This window comes from Thermothelomyces heterothallicus (genome assembly GCF_042370625.1).
Source record: "Thermothelomyces heterothallicus CBS 202.75 unplaced genomic scaffold P884_scaffold_18, whole genome shotgun sequence".
NCBI classification, from domain to species: Eukaryota; Fungi; Ascomycota; class Sordariomycetes; order Sordariales; family Chaetomiaceae; genus Thermothelomyces; species Thermothelomyces heterothallicus.
In genome coordinates, this window is record NW_027192579.1 from 138,550 (window position 1) to 160,303 (window position 21,754).

General features: G+C 56.8%; 5 protein-coding genes across 5 annotated transcripts; 2 read left to right on the plus strand and 3 right to left on the minus strand.

The window, feature by feature from the left end:
- Positions 1 to 41: 41 nt before the first annotated feature.
- On the minus strand, positions 42 to 1,128 carry P884DRAFT_205072 (uncharacterized protein; the record flags this gene model as incomplete). Its single annotated transcript, XM_069438621.1, has 2 exons — positions 42 to 204; positions 356 to 1,128. 2 exons carry the CDS (start codon positions 1,126 to 1,128, stop codon positions 42 to 44), a joined length of 936 nt encoding a protein of 311 aa, XP_069295964.1.
- A 3,848-nt stretch (positions 1,129 to 4,976) lies between these two features.
- On the minus strand, positions 4,977 to 6,070 carry P884DRAFT_310596 (uncharacterized protein; the record flags this gene model as incomplete). Its single annotated transcript, XM_069445189.1, has 5 exons — positions 5,755 to 6,070; positions 5,641 to 5,713; positions 5,356 to 5,364; positions 5,125 to 5,136; positions 4,977 to 5,093 (listed from the first exon to the last, which is right to left on the minus strand). The coding sequence occupies exons 1-5, from the start codon at positions 5,970 to 5,972 to the stop codon at positions 4,977 to 4,979; spliced, it is 429 nt and encodes a 142-aa protein (XP_069295965.1). The 5' UTR covers positions 5,973 to 6,070.
- A 6,800-nt stretch (positions 6,071 to 12,870) lies between these two features.
- Positions 12,871 to 14,851, plus strand: P884DRAFT_205086 (uncharacterized protein; the record flags this gene model as incomplete). Its single annotated transcript, XM_069438622.1, has 3 exons — positions 12,871 to 13,309; positions 13,376 to 13,508; positions 13,594 to 14,851. The coding sequence occupies 3 exons, from the start codon at positions 12,871 to 12,873 to the stop codon at positions 14,849 to 14,851; spliced, it is 1,830 nt and encodes a 609-aa protein (XP_069295966.1).
- Positions 14,852 to 16,220: 1,369 nt separating this feature from the next.
- Positions 16,221 to 19,319, plus strand: P884DRAFT_286216 (uncharacterized protein; the record flags this gene model as incomplete). Its single annotated transcript, XM_069443816.1, has 4 exons — positions 16,221 to 18,296; positions 18,327 to 18,665; positions 19,103 to 19,193; positions 19,294 to 19,319. Exons 1-4 carry the CDS (start codon positions 16,314 to 16,316, stop codon positions 19,317 to 19,319), a joined length of 2,439 nt encoding a protein of 812 aa, XP_069295967.1. The 5' UTR covers positions 16,221 to 16,313.
- A 202-nt stretch (positions 19,320 to 19,521) lies between these two features.
- On the minus strand, positions 19,522 to 21,154 carry P884DRAFT_261700 (Aldehyde/histidinol dehydrogenase). Its single transcript, XM_069441584.1, has one exon. It carries the CDS (start codon positions 20,965 to 20,967, stop codon positions 19,627 to 19,629), a length of 1,341 nt encoding a protein of 446 aa, XP_069295968.1. The 5' UTR covers positions 20,968 to 21,154; the 3' UTR covers positions 19,522 to 19,626.
- Between the last annotated feature and the right edge of the window lie 600 nt (positions 21,155 to 21,754).

The following is a 21,754-nucleotide window of genomic DNA, read 5'->3' on the forward strand; positions in this document are numbered from 1 at the left end:
TGTGCAATGAAGGTGACCTTTTTGTTCGGAGCGGCGGTGTGTCAAGGTGCGTCAGGTCTCAGGGTATCCGCGGCTGACGGCTGCGCGCTCCCGTCGGTCTTCGAGAAGGCTCCGAGAACACTCTGCTGGCGCCGAGAGGCGATTTTGAGGTTGGCGAACCGCGCTTCGGGTAGTCGCCTGCCGGCCTTGATGCTCTCCAGCACCCTAGTTTGCGTCCCATGGATGGTTAGCTAAGTAGTTCTCCCACAGTATCCATGCGGCCTGAGACACATTCGGGGAAGCCGAGGGGAACAAAGAATGAAGAGAGAGACAGAGAGGAGAGAGGAAGGGGTGGATGTAACACGACAGGGCTCACCATTCCACACCGACAAATTTGATGCCACAGCCGCCAACCCGCCTGATCTCCTTCTCCAGCTTGCCGCCCGCAAGCCCACCGCCGGCGCCTCCGTTCGGGCCGGACGGCTTCCCCAGGATGACGTGGGTAACTTGGCGGCGGCCGAGGTGGAGTGACATGCGCGCCCCATGCTCCGAAAGCATATGCTTGAGCTTGTGGTCGGACACGAGCGGATAGGTGCTGCCGTTGACGTAGATGACCAGCCCATCAAAGATCTTGCGCTCCCGCGCTATCTTTGCCTTCTCCTCCTCGCGCGCCTCGTCTTCCGCCTTGCGATCAACAGTGAGTTTCTCATCAGCCGTCAGACCGCCCCCATCTTTGTCACTTTGTGCATTTCCGAGCCCCCGTCCCGGCACCGGAGCAGGCTGAGAGACAGATGATGTGGCAGAGGGCCTTGTGACAGGTGGCTTCGACGCAGCCCGCATGCTTCCTGGATTACGTAGCATGTCGGCCACGCTGTTCAATGCTCGCGCGCGGACCTCCTTGGGCACGAACATGCCCAGACGCTCGTCAAACTCTTCGGACCCGACGCCAACAGTGTCCGCCATGCGTTCGCCGCCCGAGTTGCCGGCTCGAAACTGGGTATTCATCTTTTTGTTGCGGGACTCGCGCCATCCATGCGGCCCGCGTGTCTCGGCACGCTGGTGCCCTGTTGAAGCCGAGTTCCACGGGTCAAACATGCGGTTGTATCTGGCCTCTGCTGGCAGAGGCAGCTTTGGCGTCGGAGGTGGCATCGTGGAAGGGATCTACGTTGTCGGAAACAGAGGTTGTAGGAAATCGGGATAATGTCATCATGATGGAAGATTCTTGGGAAGCTCCCAGTGAAATTCACAAATTCAGAGCGTAGGCAACAAAGACGTTCAATGGAAGGAGTGGCCCTAAGGCGACTCCACTGCGGTTTGGAAGCACCGCGCTTGGAAGGCACAACTCGCGTCGCAACCCAGTCAGTCTTCTCGCATTCTGCTGCCAACACAACGCGAAGTCACATGAGGGCCAGGCACCACTCCACACGTTTTTTGCCGGAATTCGAACCTAAGGTAGATAATATTAGCCATGTGGAAGAAAAACAGTATGCCGAAGGAATCCGCAGTTGTTTGCAGGTAAACCCCTCCAAGGAGTAATTTGCGTTGCCCCCCATGGACAGGCTATGCCCCTGATCATTCTCGCCAGTCCTCGCCTCTAACTAGGATCCCAATGTCTTGCGTTGTTTCGGGGGACCAGTGGCACATTTCCATAGTTCCATGCTGCGTAATTATAGAACCAAGGAGAGGAGGCGCGTACGACCGACAGAGAAGTTCTGCAGAGTATCCAGGATGCTCTGGCTCTGTGACGCCTCTCAGGGTAGCGTCACTTTGGGCGTCTCGGGACGTTCTGTTGGGGAGGGTCAATGGCACCTTCTTGCCTGTTTCTAATTTCGACAGAAAACGGGGTAAGGCATGAGGCGAACACTGCAAATCACTAGGGGCAAGAGACATTCGAATCGAAACATTCTTGAGAGTACACGGCTCTGATCGACGTCGAGTTCAACCACCCCCCGACCTCCCTGGTGTTTCTCGTTGTCTCGCCAGTTAATTCGTTTCTCTCCCTCATTCTCAGGTCCCCCACGCATGCCGTGGCATCCATGGTCCCCGATAACGCCCGGGCTCGAACAATCGGATGTGCCGCGCTCGTGCTTCCGGGGTCGGTCTCGCTTGGAACTGCCCGGAAAGGGCAGGAGCACTTCTGCCCCTCGATGTCGAGTTATTCTCCTAACCGCGATCTGGGAGAAAATTCGCTGCAGAGGTCGAAGTAAACTCACTTGCAGCACGTTGTGCCGACAGACATGTATGTATATGTATGTATGTACATACATACGTCCATAGGGTACACTACCGACGTACATTGCTAGCAGCAAGGCACGCAGTAGACGCACGATCCTTGGATGGGGGAGGGATCCATGTGGGAAATGTGCTGCACATGTGCGATTTACCGGCGTTGCTAAGACGCGCGTGCAGGGCCGTGGGTTCTGCGCCGCCGTCTCTGCCAACAGTTCGTGCAGCCAGCCACAGCGGTTCATGCACAGCGTGTGCTGCCGTTGCGCTACTGCGCAGAAGATCCGGGAGCGGTGCGCTGCCCCTCTCTTTGACGCTACACTAGTCTGCTCCGTATGTACGTCCACATTTATAGTATACTCCCGTCATAGACTTCTTCGTAAACCCACCTGTGCGAAGTGTATCCGTGCGATTCGTCGTGCACTTGTAGATGTGTTAACTTGGGGCCAATTTCTCTCCGTTGTTCAATCTCGTTACCGGCGACGGCCAGTGGTGAAAAGCTTCCCGAACCCTCAATTCCCCTTTGTCGCCTCCCCTCAGGTCCTTTTCGTTATCCAGTCAGCAGCGTTGCCGACCCCTCTCTCCACTGCTAACATACACACACCGACAAGGTTCGCTTAACCATTCCGGAGGGTGGGAGTAAGCACAGCCAAGGCGAACAAGAAACTACTGGCACGGAGTAACTACACACTACGAAGTCCGGAACCACAATAACTACACGTGCAAGCTCGTGTAAGAGATCTCGCAAAGAAGGAGAACCACTTCAGAGAAATGTCGTGCTGAACCTTCCCATCCATGGTTTGCATCCTCCCGGCCTTGCTCCGCCCGACCGGGGCGGCCTGGTCCCTGCCTCGGGCCTTCCCCCCACCACCCCACTTAATCTTTGGCCCATGCCCATGTCCCTGTTTGCCCCTCCCCGCTTCCCGCCCCCCTCCTTCGTGGCCCATCCTCAGCCCCCGCCTTTCCATTTCTAAACACCAACCACCACCTCCCGAACCCAGTCGGTGAAGGAGAACACGGCCGAACTCATCATCGTCTCATCTAATGTCATGACTCTTACCAATTGCGGAGAGTTTTTGGTGGCGGACTTGAAGGTTCTTCTCCTTGGTTTTTTTTCTTCCTGTAACCTCCTCTTTTGAAATCTGTCTCAGGAATTAGTTAGAATGCGGAGATACAGTCTCAAATATCGCAGAGCTTTTCGTTGATCAGCTTCTCTCCAGCCTCGCGACGTTTTACGGCCTTCTCCGCGACGCGGGTTTGGGGTACACTATCTGATTTCTGTCAGCATCGAGAAAAGATGGGAAGGGACGGCAGAACCGCAGGAGCCATCGAGGGGTCCAAGCTTCTTGCATATCAAACATTTACGTTCGATAGTGTATTCGTACAGTACGAAGTAAACGGAGCAGGCTCGCTGTGTCACCATAACTTGACTTTGCCGATGGGCATCTCTCAAATATACAGCTGAGGTACGGAGTGTGTAAGGTAAGATGTATACAAGAATGAGTACATCATAGTACTAGTACAGAGCAGCATAGTATACTTGCACATTGTACGTACCCTACAGATATAGAGGGATAGATGCCTTCCCTCAACAGAAATCTGACGCTGCCGTCCCAATTGCTTCGGTGAGTTTGCGTAAAAGTAGTGATTTTGCCAGGGATTTGGTGGCGGGGTATGGAATTAACTCCGAAAGGACAAAGCCCATTTGAACAAAGAGTGTACGCCATAAGCGCCCTCGCGAACCACGCCCATGTTCATATTCAACGTGGGGCGCAGAAAAAGAAAACATCCTGGGCTTGAATATGAGTTACCATGGGACCATGGGTGTTTACGGTTGTCGAACGTCAGATATTGGTGTATTATTAACGATCGGGAGATAAATTTCGGCAACAGGGTTCTGAGGAGGCAATTTGCGCTAGTGTACTCGGGATACACTGCGCAGTACGGATAGATTTCCTTTGCAATACAATCCCTGTGAGAAGACGAAACACAGAGCAAGCACGGGGAAACGCTAACTGCGCAGTGCACACGACTGCTAGTGTAATCTCAGCGCACTCCATGCACTACGGAGCGACTAGTTGCCGGGCCTTGCTTTGCCTTGCAGTTCGGTTGTGCTGTGCCGCCTGCGCTTGGCCCTAGTACTGTGATCGTGTGCTGTATGCCGCTTTCCAACGCACAGAAGAACCAACACACTTACACTTATCTACTGTGTACGTACAAAGCTACGTACAAAAAAATTGGGGGAAAGGAGAGAGAAAAATACCAAAAAAGGGGAAGAACGAGGAGTGAGAAAAAAAGGACAAACGGCAGCAACAGGAATTCCAGAAGTTAAACGCAACACACACATCAACACACACACACACACGTGCCCTCTTTTTTTTGCCCTTTATCATCCTCGCGGGGGTTTGCTAATCCTCGTCATTTCTCATGAGGAAATCGAAGCTTGTCTAGAAGAGCACGTCCGTACAACAGTAATCCGTATGATTCGTTGTTTGTCTGCCCTGCCCTGTCCTGGCCCCTTCCCAACTTCCCAACGGATCGATCAATCAGGCCTTGCACGATCTCGGAAGGCTAGCGAAGATCTGGTCCACAGCTGCACATCGCGCATGCTGCCCCTTTACCTGCTCCTCCTCCGAAGACACCTAGGAGGCCCTTCCCGATGAAAACTTCCATGCAGCTAGCCAACCCTTGCCGCAGTTTTATTGATCTCAAAAGGTAGGTGGGCCTTGCTCACAAAGGCTACACTACACTGCTTGAGCAGTAGTACACAGTTAGGCGTGGGCTGTTGTGGCTCTTTGCTTTGTTTGAATGTGCTCCTCGACCTGGGTGGAGGGGATAAGGAAGACGAAGGAAGCGGGGACGGTTCGCTCCTTCTTCATGGCCATTCCCTGGTCCGGAGTAATCCGTAATCACACTTACCTTATCGGAGTGCTACGCCTTTCGTGTCCGGATTAGTTACTCGAGTACAACAATCCGAAAAATAAGCCCCGACCAAACTTTGTCCTCGTGTCATCGCAACCAAACATGCGTGATGGTCCGGCCGCGGGTCGATCCAAGCGAGCTACTCGGCTTCCCTTCCTGTTTCCCGACTTTGTGATCCTACATGAGCTACGAATACTAGTATATGGGATGTGCGAAGTATATACGTACCTCCCGTCTCTAGGGTATATACAGTGTAGCTACATCTGCGCGTCACTTATACTACGCTCAGCGCTTGCCAGATCTTGCCGATGGCAAGACATTAGCTCTTTTGCGCGCGCTTGTTGCTACACACGCTCCGATGTACGGGATACGGATTATTCCTTGGTGCTCCAAGTTTGACTTATTTTGCTGGAATGTAGTAGAAGACCGCGCGTTGAGATCTCCCGAGTGCTCTTGTGTGCCTACAGAGCAATGCAAGGTACCTAAGGTGTCCACGATGGACGGATTACGCACCATGTAACTCCTAGGTACCCTACCCGCGCTGTCGCTACTGCGGGACGCTACAAGATGCCTCCGGGCAATGGGGCTAGTGGATAGTTAGGTGTACAAATGTAATCCGTAGCATACACTATTTGTTGGTACACTAGTGTAAACTTCACGCCGAACTGCGGAGTGTAATCCGTAATCCGTATGATCTGTTGACGCAGCGTCCCGGTGCCGCCCACGATAACATGCCGACAGGGCCTCAAGCGCGGGCCACGACAAGAGGGCCCGGGCCTTTGGCAAGCGAGTTTGGGTGCCATCAGCCAACGCCAAGTGCGCACAAAGCACAGAGCAAAAGCCATCCAGCGTTTTTTTTTTTTTCTCGCCGCTCTTCACAAAACATGAGAGGGACAGCAGACCCCCTTCCAGGGAAGGGGAAAGGGGCGAAGACAAACCGCGCAAAAAAATTAGAGCTACACTATTTTTTGTTGGACCCTGCCGCGGTGATGGGGCCGTTTTTGCTTCAGGTCTGGGTGTTGACTGCCTGGGCGAGTAACTAACAGGATTGAGCCTTCCCCGTAACTCCGCGAGTCACGAGGTCTGGATGTTCAAAGTTTCGTGTAACATCTCGAAGAGAAGCCTTCAGCCTTCTCCAAGAAGCTCGGGTGTTCGCTCATCAGAAGTGATTCAGGTATCGGACAATTCCTTCCTTGTTGCTGTTGCTTCATTTGGCGCTTCAACAAGTTGAACTATCACCGGGTCAAGAATCAGAATTTCCTCGAGTCAACGACTTGTTTGAAGGCCGTGAAGCCTTGTGTTGATCCAGGCCAGGGCCACGGGAAACTCGCGGCTGGGGCAATGAGAACGGTTGGGGAAGCCCAATCTGGCGACCTCTCATTGGTAGGTCCTCCTCCAAAGAGGAGAGGGCGTTGGTTTAGCGGGCCGAAGAGTAGCGGTGAAGAAAGAAGAGGATGTAGTGTACAACACAGTGCGGCATCTCAGAGCCCTGCTCCTTCGGGGAGATGTACCCGTTGACATCGTCAGTATGTTGTCAAGCGTCGACGCCAACGATGCTTTCGGCAAGGAGTTTCTTGAGACATTCAAGTCGGTTGAGACACTGAACCGGCCAAAAAGACGAACTCGACTACACTAGGGTGCTCAAAACCAGCTGGTCGTGATGTCGCGTACAGTACATGTACGCTAAGCGATTCGGCGGGTAACTAACGAGATCGGGGTGCTGATCCCGCCCCCTACACTACACTAGTGTAGTCGTCTGCTGTTAGAGAAAACTCAATATCGCTGAAAGAGGCTAAATTCAGCTCGTTGTCAAGAAACAGAAGCCGACTTCTAGGGGAGGAGGGGCCACTTCTTCATGATTCGGCACCAACTGTAGTGTACGGGATACGGACTACACTATGAATTTGTACTCCGCTGCGGGTAACTCTTTTTGCGCTTCAGCAACTCAAGGTAGGGAAGTCCGGGGGAGCAACCAACATAACCCTGACAACTCCTACTACAACACGTTTCCCTCCCTGAGGGGAGTGAACTGTCCCACTGTGAGACTTCAAGGCCTGGTGGCGCGCTTCCCCCCCCCCCCCCCCCCCACCTTCCACTGCCCATGCTTGTGCCACCCACCGCTTTCCCATCCTGGCCCTCATGTAAGGCGGAAAACGGTCCGCGCGCGCAGCTTATTTCTGGCGAATAGGAACCGCAGGAAGCCGATGTTAGAAGGGTTTGCGATGCCTTATGATGTGCATAATCCTGTCGTCCTCCCGAAGGGCTGGGGTAATAATATACGGAGTAGTATAGTTGGTAGCTAGGGCTGAGGGGCATGCGCGGCGGAACGACGCAGCAGCTAGTTTTTGGAGCCCGAAGAAAAAGCCCAGAGCTTGCTCGGGAGTGCGGGATCTGTTCGAGCTACAACATCCGTCCGAACCGGACGACACGACGGCTCATGTTGGCGCTTCTCGGTTCGAAGGATGAATCGGGGCAAGTTTGGAACGGGAAGAGCCAGCGCCTGTCCCGCCAGGCCGACCCCTCAGGCTGCTTCCCTTTGTGGGTGTGAGCTTGAGACGTGGTGGATGCTGATTGGGCGGCCGAGGCCCAAGTTTTTGTCCCACAGCCTTTGGTGGCGCCGAAGATAAAGCCAAACAAACCAGACAAGGAAAACCACTCGCCATCACGACAGCCACGTTCTCTGTCATTTCTTGTTTGAGGCCTTGGTTTTCCGCTTTCTTAATCCTGAGATGGGATGGCCTGGAGCTGGATTCGGAAAAGTAAGTCTGCATTAGCGAACCGCTGGCTTGCCCTGTACGGATTACATACACAGAATATTGGACAGACTGGCGGCGGACTCCGGTGCTCTCAGAGGTCTCATTGAACCCCGAATGATATACCACATAATTATCGACCATGTCGTTGGTTCATCAACGGCGAGAGAAAAAAAAAGGGAGGGTTGTGCTTGTTGGTCGTGTACCGTACACAGTACACGACCATAGTCGGCAGAAGAGCGCTTCGAGGTCATCCCGCCGTGTGGACTAGGGCGCGCACCGTCTGAGCGCCCTGCCAAAGCAAGCGGCTGAAACACAATTAACAACCACCCTTCCCCATCAATCCACAGATATCTGCGCGATCAGATCTGGCTCTGATTGGACAGCCCAATGACCGGTCTCGAGATGGACGCACCTAACCGCCGTGCATTGGTGACCCGCATGCAAGTGTTGTCGAGCCGGGGGGGAGTCTGGATCTGTTGTTCCCTGCATGCCGAGACCCTCTCTGCCAGTTGTTTCCGGGGTCCATGCTTCCCTCTCTTTGCCCTGAGGACGCGGCGTCGATCAGAAAGGTCTCAGTCCTAAATATGGGAAGGGCGTGGACACCGAGTAGGTGGATCATGGGCGCGAAAACGAGCGGCTGGGGCCGTTTCGCATGGCGCGGGAAAGCGCTGCGAAAGGTGCTTTTTCTGCGCTCGTGTTTGCGATTCTCACAGTGCGAGCGGATGTTGCCATGAACGGCGGGCAAGGCAAGCGAGAAAGGATCGCCAGCGTGGCTTCAGAGCTCGCCCTCGACTGGCTCACAATCTCTGGGCCCCCGCCCCCCAAGCCAGAGGTGTCAGAAATCGGCTGACCCAGACTGGCTCTTTTTTAGATGACCTGATAAAATTCTGCCCGGTACTGCGGCACGGCTTGGCGTTGCTCATATCGAATTGCACCTGGTTGTCCATGAGAGTCAAGTGTGTAGGCTGCACACACAAGTATCCGATGCTGTCATTGACCGGGCGTTGATCCTTTGTCGACTTGGATCGCCCGAGTCCGCAATGTCGTGGGGTTTGAGGCTCAAAGGTCATGCATAGCAAGGCAGCGGCCAGGAAAACTAGTCACCTGTTGTACGTGGATGTGCCGCGCGCGGAGGGCACAGGGAGCATAGAGCCAAGATCTTCCGGACGGGTTCTGCGCCGCTTCACCCACGTTCTCTCTGCAGCTGCTGCACCCGCATCGCTGCCGGCGCGGCAGTTGGCGACGGCACAGCATCAAAGTTCAACTGTTCCGCGTGCTCTTGGGACCTGCAGTTAGGCCACGCGCCTGCGCCGCGGTGCACCGTCGATGAGCTTGCTTAGGCTGGGGAGTTGACGGGCCGAGACATCCTGGGAGCAAGCGAAGCGCGAAAGAACCAGCCCCAGTGCCGATGGAGATGAGCTGTCTGTCTGGTCAGCTTTGCTGACCATTGCGTTGGCCAGTGCCAGAGAGCCACGAAACCCCGGCAAGATTGGGGAGAGAAAGTGAGGAATCGCAGCTCGCCACGCCAGCAAGGTTTTCTTTTCTTTTCTTTTTCTTTTTTTTTTTTTTTTTTTTTTTTTTTTTTTTTTTTTTTTTCCCCTCGCTCCTTAACCCTAGCTAGCCACTCGAGCTTCCACGACCTCGGTAAACCAGTCTCAGCATCAAAACCAAAAGGCGGAGGAGGCCCGCCTTGGGCTTTTTTGTGAGCTTGGGCGCCAAAAAGAATAAGGAACATGGGGAAACCGGGATATCATTCCGCTCAAATAGGGACGCAATTGTGTGGGTGGGTTGCGAAATGCTTTCTGAAGGGACGGCAAGCTGCTGATGTACGGATTAGATTAGACCCTTCTTCGTCTTGAATGGATTTGGTCATCCGACAAAATTGATGAAACGCCAACGCCACACTGTGGGCGCGACAGCAAGTGGGGCACTTATTCGCTCTTCGAATTCGATAGTGGGTGGAGGACGATGGAGTACAGAATAATCGTGCTCTCTCGCAAGGTACTTGTCAGCCGCGAGCCCCAAGGTAACGAACCTGTTAGAGGCGAGCGCGAGCCGGATGCCGTTCCGCTCGCGCCGTTTCCCTGGGCTATGTCGCGGGAGATTCTGCCCATGCGACTGATGGCCGTTCTCGAGTTCGGCCGTTCATGAGAGGGTGCACTGCTAGCGAACAGTTAACTCATTCCGGTACCCACTGGATCTCAGGTATGTACCTCCCCGCCTGAAGTAAGTGATATATACATCAGGCAGGTAGAGGTGGTGTGCCATCGGGAGCCTCCATACGTAACTCTGTTGTCTTCCATTGCTCCATCACGTATCTCCTTGAGCTTATCCTGCGATATTCACCTCGAAGAAATTTCGTATTGCGTGGTTTCGGTACCTCGCACCGACTCTCAATCCCATGCCCCCAACGTCCGACCTCTTCACCTCGAGGTGCGAGCCTCTACCCGAGCCTTGTGTCACATGCAACAGTTTCCCTCTCGGTACTATGGGAGGAGTCTTTCTGAAAAATGAAGTCGACACTGCAAGGCCAAGTTTCAGGTTCTAGAAGCTAGAACTGGACCCAACTGCCTGCCTTGCAGTGCCTTGCACATGCATTGGGTCAATCGGGGGTTTTCTGCTCCATGCCAGCCAGACCTGTGACAGTTCCAACGGAGACTCGTCTCGAGGAGCAGCCGTCTTGCCTCGACCGCTAGAGCGTAGCTAGGTAGTTATAGCGAACGCGCAATTCTCGTGACATGAGAGCAGCATCTAAGACGGCACTCTCTACCGAATCTCAGAGGTACACTACGTATAACCCGTACTGCGTCAGTTGCAGAATCTATGGCGGCACCCTCAGTGCCTTATTTCGTACTTGGCCTTTCTACCCAGCATAGTGTATGTTTTCAGTATAATACCATGTAATCCTTACAGCCCTCTGCAAACTGGAATCCAGGCATGTGGATCTTGAATTCGTTGAATTCGTCACTCATGAGTGCCAGTCTGCATTGGTAGGTTTCGTCTTGAAGCCTGCATCTGCAAGCCAGAAACCGTCCCCCAAGGCAAGCTGGTCCAAGACAACGCACCATTTACGAGTTTGGCGGCTTACCCCGTGTGAGAATGCTCGAGTTCTTCCATGTCGACGTACCCATTCATCCAAAGCTCGCCATCGAAAAAAACTCCGAGGCTCATCTAGCGCTAGCCTTTTCGGGCTTGCAAATATTCTGTGCTTGCTTTTCCACGACCAACCCCACTTCACTGCACAGTAACATTCTGCGCTATTCGCACGATTAGGGAACTTCTGCACACTCCACTATGAACACGCCCCCCGGGAAGCACCTCGAACACCTCGCCTCGGCCCCGACCGATCCCCCCAGCCTCCACCATCTGGTCAGCCATGCTCTCGAGCCCTTGCTCGAGCCAGGTTCGAACCGCACAGCCCAGCCCCAGAGCTGTCGAATCCGGCCCCGAACTCGCCGCCCTTGCTGACAAGCAAACCATTGAGCGCCCTGGGGCAGAGACGCAAGTAAGGCAGCCGAAAAAGATTTACAACGCATGAGCGGGTAGTAATAGAGGTGTACGGAGTCAGCAACAGGTAGGTTCCGGTCAGTTGCAAGAAGGAATACCATATCGGCTTGCGGAGTGGGAGTCTTCTAGTGTAGTCGCGGGATGCATCTCTGCATCTCTGCAGGCCCTGGCTTGTCGGCCCTTGCTCGCTCCCCGACACAGTGCAGAAGTCGAGATTGTTCTCCATTGCTACCTTGCTCCCTCTCCAATCATGGGCCCACCGACCCAGGCCATTCCCGTAGAAAGTGGGTGCTTTCCCGGCCCCCTTGACTGGCGAGCTGGCGGCTGGCGGAAGGACAGGGGGCCGGGAACGGCAGGCATGTATCGCCCACTGTAACTTCCTGGCTAGTGCACATCGCACAGGGCCGGAACGGCAGACCGGGCCTGCGTTCTGTTTTCTCAGGCTTTGCTCGCTGATCATCTCTTGAACCGACCTCCCTCCACCTAAATCTGGCCGCTTCCCTTCGCCCTCCTCCTCTTCTTTCCTCCTCACACCCTGCCGACCTCTCCGACCACTGGAATCGAGGCGGACGACCCGAGAGGCGAGGAAGGTGAGGTCGATCAAGTGCGTACTTCCCACCGCAAGCTTCGCGTCTCCCATCCTCTTTCCACTCCAATATTTTTTTTTACTGCATCGCCCCCCCCCCGGCCACAGCCCACCTGCAAGCCCTGGCCCAAGCTCGCAGCCGAGCTTCAAACAACATCCACATTCAGTTCGCACTTCCGAGCTTTGCACATGCTAACTCTGATACGCATATAGCGGCGACCTGTTATCCCACTTCGAAATAGCGTCACAAAAACGCAGGTTGCAGCTCGCCTACGCCCGAGACGCCACGGATCCAGCGTGTATACGTAGCCGGTCTGCAATCGAGGGTTCTTCCGAGTTGTTGTCGGTCGTCAGCACTTGTGCATTTGCCGAGATATTTGCCCCAAGCTGCTGTGTTATTAGAGGAGCCGAGTTTCTGCAATCCGCAAGCGATTGCTCAGCCTTGAATAATATCTCCTCCCTCACACATTAACGGCTAGCAACACTCGGCACTTCGCAGTTCGCAGTTTGCACCGCACGACTTCTAAACCGCAGCGCAGACGTTAACAGTTTGCGGCAAGAACCGAAAAGCTGGATTCCTCAATCTCGCAACAGCAGACCCGGGGTTCGACGGACGGGTCATACTACCACCCAGACGCCTCGCGCTCCTTGTACGGTAACGAGAGATTGCCTCCTCTGGCACTCCCACCCGCTCCCCACGCGTATTCGTCGAGCAGCTCCTCACCCCGGGTCGGCTCGATATCGTCGACGTCGAGCTCCAACTACGGCTCCCAGTCGTCTTACACGTCTGCCGCGTCCTCAAACGGGCCCAAGACCCCAGGACCCCTATCTCCCTCGCTCGGTGCTTGTGCGTCCCTACCGGCCGCCAGCCAGCCACCAGCATATTACCCAACAATGAACAGCGCAGCACCCGAAATGTATTATTCGCAGCACATGTCCGCCGGCCCGGCACCGCCGCCGCAGACGGTCACCTCCCCTTACACTCACCAGCACCCCCAACAGCACTCGCAGCCAACCCTGTTGCAACCTGGTCCTGGCCAGTATGCTCCTCCTCCACAGTATGGGGGCCAATATGCCTATGCCAACGGTCTGAGCCCGCCGGCAGGGCCCCCGGTTTCCAACGCCTTGAGTGCACCGCAACCAGTCCTGCCGCTTCCGGGCGTCAGCCAACCGGGGGTGCCCAACTCTCCGTACGCTGGCAGCACCTTCGACACGACGGGTCAGATTGCGCCGCCAGGAGTGAAGCCCCGTGTCACGGCAACCCTCTGGGAAGATGAGGGCTCCCTCTGCTTTCAGGTTGAGGCCCGGGGCATTTGTGTCGCTCGCCGGGAGGGTATGTTTCCCTTGAAATCGCTCCGTGCATGTTGTCTCTAACTCGCGCATTTCTCTCGTTCTGCAGACAATTCTATGATCAACGGCACCAAGCTCTTGAACGTGGCAGGTATGACTCGCGGTCGTCGAGATGGCATTCTCAAGAGCGAAAAGGTCCGCCACGTTGTCAAGATCGGTCCCATGCATCTGAAGGGAGTTTGGTACGTCTAGGATTGCCCCTCTTCCCCCCACCCCCTTCCCGTCACCCAGCCCCGGCTCGACCTTTGCTAAGACGACGTGTTGAAGGATTCCCTTTGAGCGGGCGCTCGATTTTGCCAACAAGGAGAAGATTACGGAGCTGCTGTATCCCCTCTTCGTCCATAACATCAGCAATCTTCTCTGCCACCCGACCAACCAGAGTCGAGGCCAAGTTATGGCAGCGGCACAGCGTAAACCGATCCCTGGGCTACCGTCCCTCCCGCATCATCAATTGGCACTGCCAGGACCCCAACCGCCGCTATCATCCCACCCTCCATCAATGGTTCGTCCGTCACTGGACCGCTCCCATTCGTTCCCTACGGCTCCGACTAGTGCTTCGACCGTGATGAATGGAATGGGCAATTCTGACAATTTCCAGTGGAATCAGCAGGGGATGGGGAATGGACAAGGACCCAACCAGGTGTCAATCGACACTAGTTTGACTAACAACTCTCGGTCGCTGCCGAGCACGCCCGCGGCCACGCCGCCCGGTTCCAGCCTGCAAAGCATGCAGAATTATCCGCCTGCGAGCCAGCCGTACGATAACTCGCGCCCGATGTACCAGCCGGGACCGCCGTCTTCGTCGTACCCGCCACCGTCAAATGACAGGCCTCCCATCTACACCAACACGCACAACAACTACGTGAAGAGCGAGATGGGTCCGCCAGCAAACCGTTCCAATGGTCCCAACGCTGAGCAGGGTGATACGAAGCCTCCGAATGGCATCATGCAAGCCAGTCAAGGCGAAGCGGGTGCAAGCGCCGAGGAGGAAGCAGACCACGAGAACGACGGCGAGTACACCCATGACAGCGGGGCTTATGATGCGAACCGGAGTACTTACCCGTACAACCCTCCTCCGGTATCCTCCCTCTCAAACGATCATTCGCACATTTCTCCTGAGTTGGCAGGCTCGCCGCATCAAGCCGGATCCGGCCGGGCGACACCTAGGACAGCCGCCGCTCCGCAGCCGTATTATGGGCCACAGGGATACAGTACTCCGCCGCGGGTGGGACAGACGTCGAGCAACCTGTATAATGTGGTCAGCAACGAACGCGGATCCGCCAACGGCACGTCGACCAACGACATTTATGGCAACCAAGGCGACATGTCAGGCTCGATGCCCAACGGATATCCTGTGCTGAGCGGTGTGCCGACACTGAAGAGAGGACGAGACGAGGACGATGACCGGGGAGACATGAAGCGCCAGAAGGGACTGGTTAATGGCACTGGGTCAATGCCATCCCCCACGTTCAACAACCAGATGAACCAGCCGACGGCTGCCATCTCAGCACAGAGACGCAGGTAAAGAGGTGCGGTGCGAGGGGTCCTTTGCGAGTTTTTTTTTTTCCCGCCCCGCGAAGGAGTCCCCCCCCCCCCCACCCCTCCCTTTTGGCAGGAGGGCAACTGCCGCAATTGCCAAGGTCAAAACATTCTCGCTTGAACAAATCAAGGAATGCCCTGTGTCCATTCCGAAAAGGAGAACGAGGCCTCTGGCTAATTTCTCGAGGACGCTCTTGCGAGCACGATTCTCTTTGTTCAATGTCTCGGTAATGGTAGTAAACGGGCTTGATGGAATGACGTTCATTCCTATGGGTTTGGATCTAATCTAAATGAGCCCGTTCAGGTCGGGCTCTCCACCGCTTGTTCTGCGGGTGACGACCTCTTTTCGATTTTCTTCTTTCCGGAAAGGAAAAAGACGCAGCGCCTGTTTACGATCCTAGGCGGCTGCAATTGTCACGACAGGGACGAAACACGAACATAGCAGGAGCTGGGTAAACTGGGGCTCTCGTCGAACCGGCTCTAGAGGTGGCAGATAGCCTCGTCCCCAGCAGATCTTTTTTTTTTTCTCTTTCTGTCCTTCCTTTCTTGTTCTACCTGTCGTCTTTTCCTTGCTTATGACGCTCATGACCAACGACTTGCTTGACTCCGCGTTAAAAAGTTGCCGGGGCACGGGAGGAACGGTGGGCACCGGGGCGTGGTGCCCTTTCTGTTGGAGATGTCGTTTTTCTGTTTTTGGTAACGACTTGATGAAGGAAACTTGCCAAAAGGGCCTTCATGCCTGGAGATACACAGGGGGCTGCAAGGGGAGGTGCTAGATTTCTGAACCCGGCGCGTTTGCCGACGAGGCCAGTCGGATTGAACGGTACAGGTGTTCATAGTGTAGTGTTTCGTTGCAGTATTTACGTCTCGCTTTCTTTTTCTCTTTTCTTGCTATTCCTGCTTCCGCCGATGTCTCCGCTCTCTGACCACTCTCCCCACTCCCTGTGCTTCTCTGCAGGCTTGGAAGAAACGAAGTTTCTGATGTTGACTGGCTATGCTATTTATGAACGTGACGGTTTGCTCTTGAATGAAATTCTTGTCAGTTGAAGTTAGACTGAAGCAACGCTTATAGGTAGGATTCATATTCTAGGAAATCTCCGTGTGTCGACTAGAGTGGCTCTTTGGGATTGTGTTGGGGCTAAGGTCGAGAGGGGAGGAATTGGTGGGTCTCGGGCGGGACGGGGAAAGGGGAAACTCACGTGACGTTTGGTTGCTGGGCCACAACGGTAAACAGCCACAGCGAACGGTCAGCAGCTCATTGGTTCAGAAGAGCGCGATCCTAATAAAGCAATTTCCCAGAAGGGGAGAGAGCACCCACTTTGGCACACCGGACACACCCCGAAAGCACTAGACTCGAAATTGGCAAACACGGATCACGGCTTGAGCAATTGATTCCAAGACTTGCGCTCCATAGCCGGGAAGTAATCTGCTTTTGACAATTTGCGATTATGGCCACGCCTTTGACGCCGACGCCAAGCGCGGCGCTGAATTCCTCGACACCAGCGGGCGCGGGCGCGGGCGTGGGCCACGGAACCTTCGACACCGCCCGGAAACCCGTCGACAACGCCGAGAACCGCAACAGCAGTGACGACGGCGACAGCACCCCATTTCTCCCTCACGGTAGGGACAGCGTGACCTCTCCGACCCAGCGCGGGCCGTCACCGCCAAAGCCGCGTCCAGGATCCCGCATCTTGTCGGGGAGCGAGCTCTCACCGCTCAAGATCCTGCAGCAGCACCAGCAGAGCCAGGTCCAGGCGCAGACCCAGAACCAGCCCTCACCACAATCCGCCGGCGAAGAAGCACCGTCGTCCGCCAAGAGCATGCCCCCACCGCCACTACCGCAGAGCCCCCGGAAGACGGCGCCGATCAAGCGGTTTCCCGTCCGGGTGAGCCAGCCCAGCTCGACCGCAAGCGAGTCGCCGCGGCGGTTGTCGGAGGACCGCCGCTCTTCTGGCGAGCGCCAGGCCAGCGGCCTCCCGGAGGCGGTGCGCGAGAACGAGGGACTGAAGCACGTCATTGACATCTTTGAGGATGAAGTTAACGCGATGAACGACGAACCAGACGACGTCGACCACGACGGCGATCATGCCATGTCGATGGAGCACGATGCGGCGGACGGCCGGGGCCACGCTGCCGAGGAGGAACACTCTGCTGCGGACGATACCATGATGAGCACCTTCAGCGCCTTCTCGACCGTGCCGAACCTGACCATGCTGGGCCAGATGCGCAGCGACAGCCCGACTAAGCTCTCCACCCTGGGAGGGTCTACCCCACGTGCTGGCGGCCGGCCGGAGGGCTCGATAGCGGCGAGGACGCCGCGGTCGAACGGCTCGTACGACGCCGGCAACACAACGACCAACCTGATGGATTTCACCGAGCAGATGAGGTACAGCACCTACGGCGCCCAGCCAACCCCGTCCAGGCGCGGCGGCCAGCTGCCGGCAAGGACGCCCAACGACGCCGCCACGCCTCAGCGTAACAATCTCGTCAACCTGCTCGACTTCGATATCCCCCCTGCTCCCACGCCCCGCAGCATCCCGACCATCACGCCGCGCGAGCTCGAGTCGCTCAAGTCGGGGTTCCTGTCAGAAATCAGCAGCATCAAGGCCTCGCTCAGCGGCAAGGAGGCTGAAGTGCTCTCGCTCAAGACCGCTGTCGGCGACGCCGAAAAGCGGGTGGGCGAGTGCATGGAGCAGCTGCGGGAGGTGCAGGGGATGCTGGAGGCCCTCCAGGCGGAAAAAGACAGCTGGGAGCGGCGTGGGCGCGAGATGGAGGCGGTCTTACGGCAGGTCAAGGAGGAGATTGTCGTCAGCCAGCGCGAGCGCGAGGAGCTCGAGTTCAAGCTCGACGAGGCCGAGAAGCGCCGGGAGGCGGCCGAGATGATGGCTCAGGATGCCGAGAGCAAGATGGCTGGCATGCGGGCCGGCAAGCTCAGCGCCGAAGCAGCCGCCGCCGCGGGCGAGAACAGGCCGCCAGTGCCGTCCAACAAGGAGGTCGAGATCGCTGTCGAGCGCGTCGCGCGCGAGCTGCACGCGCTCTACAAGAGCAAGCACGAGACGAAGGTGGCCGCTCTCAAGAAGAGCTACGAGAACCGCTGGGAGAAGCAGGTCCGCAAGCTGCAGGCGCAGGTGGACCAGCTCACCCAAGAAAACGACGAGCTCCGGCACAGCAACCACTCGCGCAGCCACGGCGGCATCGACCCGGCGCGGCTGGCCGAGATCGAAGAGGAGCGCCGCGCCGACAAGGCGCGGGATGCCGCTCAGATCAAGGAGCTCGAGGCCGAGGTCGAGAAGCTCGAGGCCGTGCTCAAGACGGTGCAGGCGGACAATGCCGACCTGCGGGTCCTCTTGGAGCGCGAGCGTGTCGAAAAGGGCGAGCTGGTTATGCTCGCCGAGGAGATGATGAACATGCAGCAGAGCTTTATCGGGAACGTACCAGAGGAGGACGAGGAACAACAACAGCAGCAGCCGCAGCCGCAGCAGCAGCAGCAACCCACCCCGGCCCCAGCCCCGGTTCAGAGCGCGAAGACGCCCAATAGGCGCCAGTCGTCTTCGCTCTCTTCCCGGACCCCTGGCACCACGGCGGGCAACGGCAGCAGCACCAACAACTTCCGCATGTCGGTCAATGGCGCGCCGAACGGCTTCCGGGCGTCTGGCCTCCGGGCTCCCGGCTCCAGCGGGTTCGGGAAGCCTTCGGGCATCGCAGGGCCCGAGAGCCGGATCGGGCGCGTGGCGCATCACGAGCGGACCAAGAGCGCGGCCGTGATGGGGGCGAGCGGCCACCATGGGAGCGCGAGCGGGGTATCGCGGCCCGGGTCCGGGCAGGGCCTGAGAGGACACGGCGCCGGCGGTAGTGGTGGCATCATGAGCTCGATCGAGAGGATGGGCAGCTATCACGGCGGCGGCGGATACGGGCTGCGGAGGGGCGAGTGATGCACACCGTCACATGTCACATTCCGGGCTGGTTCGTCTGCCCGGTCAGATGGATCACTTGCCGTCGTCGGAGACAAACAGAGAGAGGGAGAGAGAGGAGAAAGGGAATGAAGGAGGAGGAGGAGGAAAGGCTGCCTTTTGAGCCGTATGAGTGATGATGTTATCGATGAGGGATGGATCATGACCCGCGTGCTTCATGCTTTGTTCAGGTTACTTTTCTATTGCACATTTTCTTCTCTTTCTCTATCATTCATCCTTTTCAGGGGCATGTTTCTTTTTTTTTTTTTCTTTTCTTTTTTTTGTAGGAGAGAACAGAGAGGGACTGGCTGTTGGTTGAGCCAGTTGGCGCTTTCGGCGGCAGCAAAGCAAGTCATCATGTTAATACCCCTCTCTGTTGTTTGGCCCTTAAGGAGGGGAGGGGCCGGAGCACCGACGGCCAAGTGTCGTTCCGTCTACAAGGTTCCTTTTCTTTTGTTTCTTGTTTTTGCTGCGGCAGACAAGTGGGCATGGCTGCAAAGCTGAGCTGGCTGGCGTGTTGGTGGTGTGGTGTTTGTCATGTAGTGCTCTTTTGTCTACGGAGTGTTTGATTCCCTGGCATGAACCAAAACTCTGTGTGGGTGTCTGTGTGCCCTGACGACTATGTCGATGTAGGAGTAGTGAAGTGGTTCACTCTCTGCCTCTTGGACGGTAGCAGCGATACAAACCCGTTGGGCACATCAATGAATCGATTTACGGCTGCGCATGAAGCCGAAAAAAAAATATTAAAATAAAATAAAATAAAATAACTTTTCCCCGATCTATTATTTTGGTATTTCCGCTTCCGCTTTCACTACTCCAAAGGCAGCCGCTGATGCAAAAACTGCTTCTTCCCCTCGCCGGCCCCGTAGCTAGCCGCCACCTGGCCGTGGCCCCGGATCTTGTACTTGTAGATCATCAGGCCCTCCAGGCCGACGGGACCGCGCGAGTGGATCTTGTTGGTGCTGATGCCGACCTCGGTGCCGAAGCCGTAGCGCGTTCCGTCGGCGAAGCGGGTCGACGCGTTCCAGTAAACGCCGGCCGAGTCGACGGCGGCCATGAACTGCTCGGCGTTCTCGGCCGACGAAGTCAGGATGCAATCGGTGTGGTGGGAGCCGTGCGTGTTGATGTGGGCGACGGCGTCGGCGAGAGACGGGACCGTCTTGACGGCGAGCGTCAGGGAGAGGAACTCGGTCGAGTAGTCCTGCTCGGTGGCGTCGGCGATGGCGAGGTTGGGGACGCCGGCGAGGGCGGCCTTGCTCGGGGCGTCGCAGCGCAGGTCGACGCCCTTGGCGGCGAGGGCGGCGGCGACGGTGGGGAGGTGGGTGGCCAGGGCGGCCTCGTGCACCAGCAGGGTCTCGAGGGCGTTGCAGGCGGCCGGGTAGTTGGTCTTGGAGTCGACAATGACCTCGGCGGCCATGGCGAGGTCGGCGGAGGGCTCGAGGTAGATGGCGCAGAGGCCGTCGGCGTGGCCGAGCACGGGGATGCGCGTGTTGTTCTTGATGTAGCGGACGAGGTCGTTGGAGCCGCGGGGGATGACGAGGTCGATCTGGTTGTCGAGGGCGAGGAGCTGGGGAATGACGTCGCGGGTGGTGACGAGCTGGATGGCGTCGTTGGGGACGCGGGTGCGGTCGAGAGCGGCCGAGATGACGCGGGCGATGGCGACGAAGGACTCGGTCGACTCCTTGCCGCCCTTGAGGATGGCCGCGTTGCCCGACTTGATGGCGAGGGCGGCGATGTTGGCGATGACCTCCGGGCGGGCCTCGAAGATGATGAGGAGCACGCCGATGGGGCAGGTGACCCTCTCGAGGTCGAGGCCGTCGTCGAGGCGGGTGCGCAGCGTGACCTTGCCGACGGGGTCGTCGAGGTCGCGGACGTCGAGGATGCCCTGGAGCATGTCCTCCCACTTTCCCTTGCGGCCGAGGTCGAGGCGCGAGACCAGGCTCTGGCTCAGCTTGCCGTCGGCCGCCGCCTTCTTTGCCAATTCGAGATCGCGCGCATTGGCGGCGAGAATGTCGTCGCGGGCCGCCGCGAGCCCGGCGTGGATAGCCGTCAGTGCCTCGTTGCGCGCATCGGCCGAGAGCGTCGCGAGGACGTGGGACGCCGATTTGGCTGCCGCGGCGGCATCGGCGGGGGAGGCGTTGGTCAGCGACATGGGACTATTCTGCTCGCTCGGTGGCTTCAATTCCCCACTGTCTCTGCTATCGTCGCTTTTCGCCGCCGTCCTCGATGTCCTCGATGTCCTCGATGTCCTCGATGTCCTCGTCGAAAAAGGTAGGTATGTACGGAGGATGTTACAATACTTATTAGTCACCGGCGAAGCGATGTCCGGCCCCGGAGCTCTTGGTCCCTCCGTGTCACTTGTTGAAAATAAAGTGGGGTTGCGGGGGCGGGGCAGGGCAGACCTGTCGTGCCTGCCCGATGAGCCTGCAAGGGCCCAGCAGCCTGCAGAGAAGGTTTCGCGTTCAGCTTTCCGTCTCAAAAAACCTTCATTCCCAGCTTGCCGTGACGTGCTGCGTTGGAGGGGGTGGGGCAGCCTCAATGCCCTCTCTCTCGACTGATCAATCAATTCCATCGGTCAATCGCCCGGTCCCCCCGAGCCTCAACAATGCTTTGCCGCCTTTCCATTCTTTCTTCGTTTTTTTTTCTTCATTTCTTTCTGTTTGTTTTCTCTTTGGCAAATTTCGAAACTTATACGCTCCCGCTTGGATGGATTCCTCGATTGCGTCGACTCAACCCGTGTTTCAACTCGTCAACACAGGCGTGTGTGGGCATTTGGGGCCCTTTCAATAGCGGTGGCCATTAGTTTCGCTAATAAGAGGCAAAGCGATCAGGAGGATTGCGACAATGCCGGGCCCCGATTCGTTATCTGTTCGTTATCCGAAGGAGGCGGTGAATTTACTCGTCTGCGAGAACGGAACACTGGGACCTGTCGGAACTTT